At 45.6% G+C, this 4,732-nt stretch overlaps 1 protein-coding gene across 1 annotated transcript; it reads right to left on the bottom strand.

The window, feature by feature from the left end:
- Nucleotides 1-1,184: 1,184 nt before the first annotated feature.
- BCL2A1 (BCL2 related protein A1) lies at nucleotides 1,185-4,450 on the bottom strand. The gene is made up of 2 exons (XM_028706931.2): nucleotides 3,774-4,450; nucleotides 1,185-1,565 (listed from the first exon to the last, which is right to left on the bottom strand). The coding sequence occupies exons 1-2, from the start codon at nucleotides 4,296-4,298 to the stop codon at nucleotides 1,458-1,460; spliced, it is 633 nt and encodes a 210-aa protein (XP_028562764.2). The 5' UTR covers nucleotides 4,299-4,450; the 3' UTR covers nucleotides 1,185-1,457.
- Between the last annotated feature and the right edge of the window lie 282 nt (nucleotides 4,451-4,732).

The following is a 4,732-nucleotide window of genomic DNA, read 5'->3' as shown; positions in this document are numbered from 1 at the left end:
TCCCCATAGAAGAAGCATGTGGGTAGGGGAGGGTTAGCCCTCTGTTACAATGTCAGAACAGAGGCTGCCCCCCACTGCCTGGGTTAACAGCCGTAGAAAGAGAGTCCCTGTGGGCGAGGAGGTTTGGCCCTGCAAACTACAGTTCCCATCAGCCCCAGCAAGCATAGCCAGTGGCCTGAGATGGTGGGAGTTTTAGTTCGGCAGCATCTGAAGGGCCAGAAGATATTTCCCTATCTGCCTTGTTGGGACCTACGAAGTTCCAAGTTTTCAGCCACTTAAAACTTTCAGCCACTGAAGTTCATGGTTTCAGCCATTCTGTTTTACATGTTTCCCCACCATTCAGCAAGCCAGTTTTCTGTAACCACCTGAGCACGCTCAGCCCTCAGCGAATTGTTTTCGGGACTCCCCTCACTAAGGGGTTTCCCCCTTATAGATTTTCATACTTCTATGCACATTGTGCTTCTGCAAACTTCTGTTCCCCTAAGACTGCTGATATCTTCCCCTTGTGCGTAGGTGTGCCAGTGGAATAAGCATCTTAAACATTTGGGGGTTGTGGTCAACTAACGTGTACTCAGGGTTAGACCCATTGCAATGGATGGCCATGACAAACTGAGGTCCACGAATCTCAGTGGGTCTAACTCTGAGTAGAAGTAAGTTGCATGTTTACCTTTGGAACGTTGGGAGTGAAGTAACAAGGCTTGTTATAAGTAGGGTTGCCGTGTTTCCTAAAGAGAAAATCCGGACACAAAAGCTTGCAGATTCTCAAAGACAAAATGAAGTTTTGGAGCTATTTTTAAGGAAATTCATCAAAATCTACTGGTGATTTCCTCCCAGCCACTGGTTCAGACTGCTGTATTCTGGCTATGTCCAGAAAATTCCAGACGTATGGTAGCCCTGCCTGGACCACTGGGAGGCAGTTGGCAGAAAGACATCATATTTTCCCCTCGCTGATCCCTTCCTGAGTAACTAACTGCCTGTAGATCTTCTCTCAAGCTTTACTTCCTTCCTACTGCTTCTTCAGTATTAAGTGTTGGACTCTCCTTTTGTAAGTTGGTTCTCAGAATGGCCTTGTTTGCCAGGAGTAAGAAACCTTTCTTTATTCTTCAACCAGCAGTCTTAATGGACTATTTATTTCTGCTCTCCTCCGATACATACACACACACATGGAGAGAGACCATTTCAACTTGATTATTTGAGAAGATTTAATGTAATCTGAAGGAAGCTGTCCGTGCATCATGCGATAACAGTTCTGATTTACCGTGAATTGTATCAGATGCAATGTTTCCAACACAGGCATACAAAAACATAGATAAATAACAGATAAATAAGTTTGGAAACGGGAAGGACGAAGTGCTCCCTTTGGCTCAGTAAGGCAGTCTCGGTTTTCTAATAGCAGGAATCCTTCCCGGAAGGCATGGCGATATAAATATCTGGTGGTCACCAAGGAACCAAGTTTGTCAGTAATATTGACTGAAGAACGAGAAAGCGGAGATGAGTTTTGTCTTGATGTAGTGCAAGGCCAGCCAGGGACTCTTCTCTTCACCCAACTTTGCAAGGAAGCCGTCCTGCAGTAGGGGAGAAGAATAACATTCTCGTTAGGGGTCAATTTCTTATGACAAAGTGCTGTTTGCTTCCCCGTACCAAGAGGGCAAATTGGTTTGAAGGAAAGTGCTCAGATTATCTTTCTTTTTAAGCCAAGAATATTGCAGTACAGTGCTACCTCAGGTTAAGTACTTAATTCGTTCTGGAGGTCTGTTCTTAACCTGAAACTGTTCTTAACCTGAAGCACCACTTTAGCTAATGGGGCCTCCCACTCCTGCTGCACTACTGGACCACGATTTCTGTTCTCATCCTGAAGCAAAGTTCTTAACCTGAGGTACTATTTCTGGGTTAACGGAGTCTGTAACCTGAAGCGTCTGTAACCTGAGGTACCACTGTACCCACTGTTGAATAGTGGAAAAGATTGATGAAGGCCACAGCTCTGTTGGATTCACAGCTCTTTATTGCAGCAGTTAGAACTGCTCCTGGAATCAGACTGACTGCAACCTAGCTGGCTGCTTTATATAATACTAAATAACTTGAAACAGTAACAACTCACAACTAGCTAACCAATCAATTATAGTTTTCAATCCTTCATTTACATACTGGTGGCCCTGAGTGAGAACTGCCACTAATCTTAATACATAACACCCACCATTCTCTCTCTGCTAGCACAAGGGGTCCTGCACTAGTAGACAGGCACGTTTTACATTGCAGGGTAGAGGAATCCAATGCGATAGTCATGCTAACTCATTGTGCAACGGAACGCACAATCAATTGTGCAATAAAGTTACCAGCGACCTGCTTATAGACTCTCCTGGACACGGATATTCTGCTGGTGCAAAACATTTCGCAAGTGGGAAAAATATACTGCTGAGCGAGTTTGCCTTCGGCAGGAAGAGAACAGCCTTCCCCTGTTGTTTTGCATATAGTGTGTGGAAATTCAGAGCTAGGCTGTCTCCAAAGCTGGAGGTTCTATTCAGCTATCATGGCTGGAATAAAAAGTTAGCTTCTGTGAATTTGTCAGATCTCTTTTTTTATTAAGGTGATTCAAGCCAAGCCAGCCAGCAGCAATTGTGGTATGGTAATTGAATATATTAAGGGATGCGGGTGGTGCTGTGGGTTAAACCACAGAGCCTAGGACTTGCCAATCAGAAGGTCGGCGGTTTGAATCCCTGCGACGGGGTGAGCTCCCGTTGCTCGGTCCCTGCTCCTCCCAACCTAGCAGGTCGAAAGCACATCAAAGTACAAGTAGATAAATAGGTACCACTCCGGCGGGAAGGTAAACATCGTTTCCATGCACTGTTCTGGTTCGCCAGAAGCAGCTTAGTCATGCTGGCCACATGACCCGGAAGCTGTACGCTGACTCCCTCTGCCAATAAAGCGAGATGAGCGCTGCAACCCTAGAGTCGGTCACGACTGGACCTAATGGTCAGGGGTCCCTTTACCTTTACCTAATTGTATATATTGGGTGAAAATTTGCTTTCTTTTATCTGCCCTGCTTATCTCCATTGCTTGTCTCTTCAATTTAAAATTCAAGCAACAACCGAATGATGCACAATCACGCACTCACACACTGAACCCAGAAGTAGCCCCAAAACTTCATAACGGTGTCATGAAAGGGAGTGGAGCAGGGCGAAATGGAGCAGGCTGACACATGTGGGGGTCCAGAGCATAACCCCCACGCAAAACAAGGATTACCTGTATTATAGAGAAGCACTGTAACAAAACACCATTTACAGTGCCAGCACTTGGCTATTGTTGTGCGACCTGAGAAAGCAATACAGTCGTACCTTGGTTGTCGAACGCCCTGGAAATTGGACATTGGCTCCTGAACACTGCAAACCTGGAAGTGAGTGTTCAGGTTTGCGAACGTTCCTTGGAACCAGAACATCCGACGGGGCTTCCGGGGCTTCTGATTGGCTGCAGGAGCTTCTGCTGATTTTAACCCTCAGTGTCTGAGGGGGGAGGAGATGGTCTTTCAGGTATTTGGGTCCCAGTGCCAGATTAGCAAACTGAGTAGGCACCTTTTAGGATCCCCACAACAACAGAGGAAAAGTAATATTTGATATTGAAAGAAAATGACAAACCAGCTTTCTTAGTTCAATGTGAGGGAGTGGGTGAGATTTTGACTGCCTAGGGGCCTCCGTGGGGTTTAATCCAGTACTATAGGGACCCAAGTCATTTAAGGTTTTAAACAATGCCCAACTGAGGAAACTGAGCAGCAAACTTACCCAGCCTCCATTTTCGCTGATCCACGTAGCTTTGGTGTTTATAAATTCAGTGACACAGTGGCAAATCGGTTCCACATTTTCTCTTGTCAAAGGAACTCCGTGCTGTCGCAACTTCTTTGCGATAATTCCTGCGAAGACGAATATTGTCAAAATCCGTCCCCAGTTGGTGTTCCCGTCGGCAAATTCCTGTGCCATCACCTGGCTGAAAATGTCACTGGCCTCCTCGACAGAACTGATCTTGATGGAGTGCCAAAGTGGCTTTATCTTCTCTTCCACTTCTTCCTGAAGCGAAGGTGCTACTCTTGCCAAGACTTGGGCAACTCGACTCGGGACAGCGTCCAGTTCGGCATCCTCACAAACGTGTTTCAAGTAGTCTTGGACCAAAGTGTAAACAGACTGCAACTGGTTGTTTTCCATTGAGAAACGAGCACAGAGGGCAAAATGCAAGCTTTGACCTCCACAATGCAGGTTCAAATGATTTGCAGGTTGCTTGAGAGCTGAACTTAGTGACTTCAGCCTTTTCATGCAATGGTTTCCTCAATGAGGGTGGGGTGGAATTTTTCTCCACGCTTTCAAGAAAGTCCATTTGCATGCAGCTTGTGGCTAGGAAATGGAAGTTTCCAGCGTGGGAAATGAAGAAAAAAGAAACAGGTTTGCAGCTTAGACTTCCCCTAAAATGATTTATGAGTTCTCTAAATGCAGATAGAGGAACTGTTAAAAGTTACAACACAGTGGAACCTCGGTTGTTGAAAGTAATCCGTTTCGGAAGACTGTTTGACTTTTGAAACGTTCAACAACCGAGGCGCAATGGGCGATCAGCAAAATCCATTGAAAAAATGGAGAAACATTCCTCAGAAGCCATTCGACGCCCGAGGCACGTTTGGAAATGGAAGCATTCACTTTCGGGTTGTCGGTGTTCGGAAGCTGAAATGTTTGACTTCCAAAGTGTTTTGACAACC

Source organism: Podarcis muralis, chromosome 14 (assembly GCF_964188315.1).
Source record: "Podarcis muralis chromosome 14, rPodMur119.hap1.1, whole genome shotgun sequence".
In the NCBI taxonomy this organism is placed as follows: Eukaryota; Metazoa; Chordata; class Lepidosauria; order Squamata; family Lacertidae; genus Podarcis; species Podarcis muralis.
The sequence above is the reverse complement of the archived record's forward strand: the minus strand, read 5'-3'. Positions and strand labels throughout refer to the sequence as shown.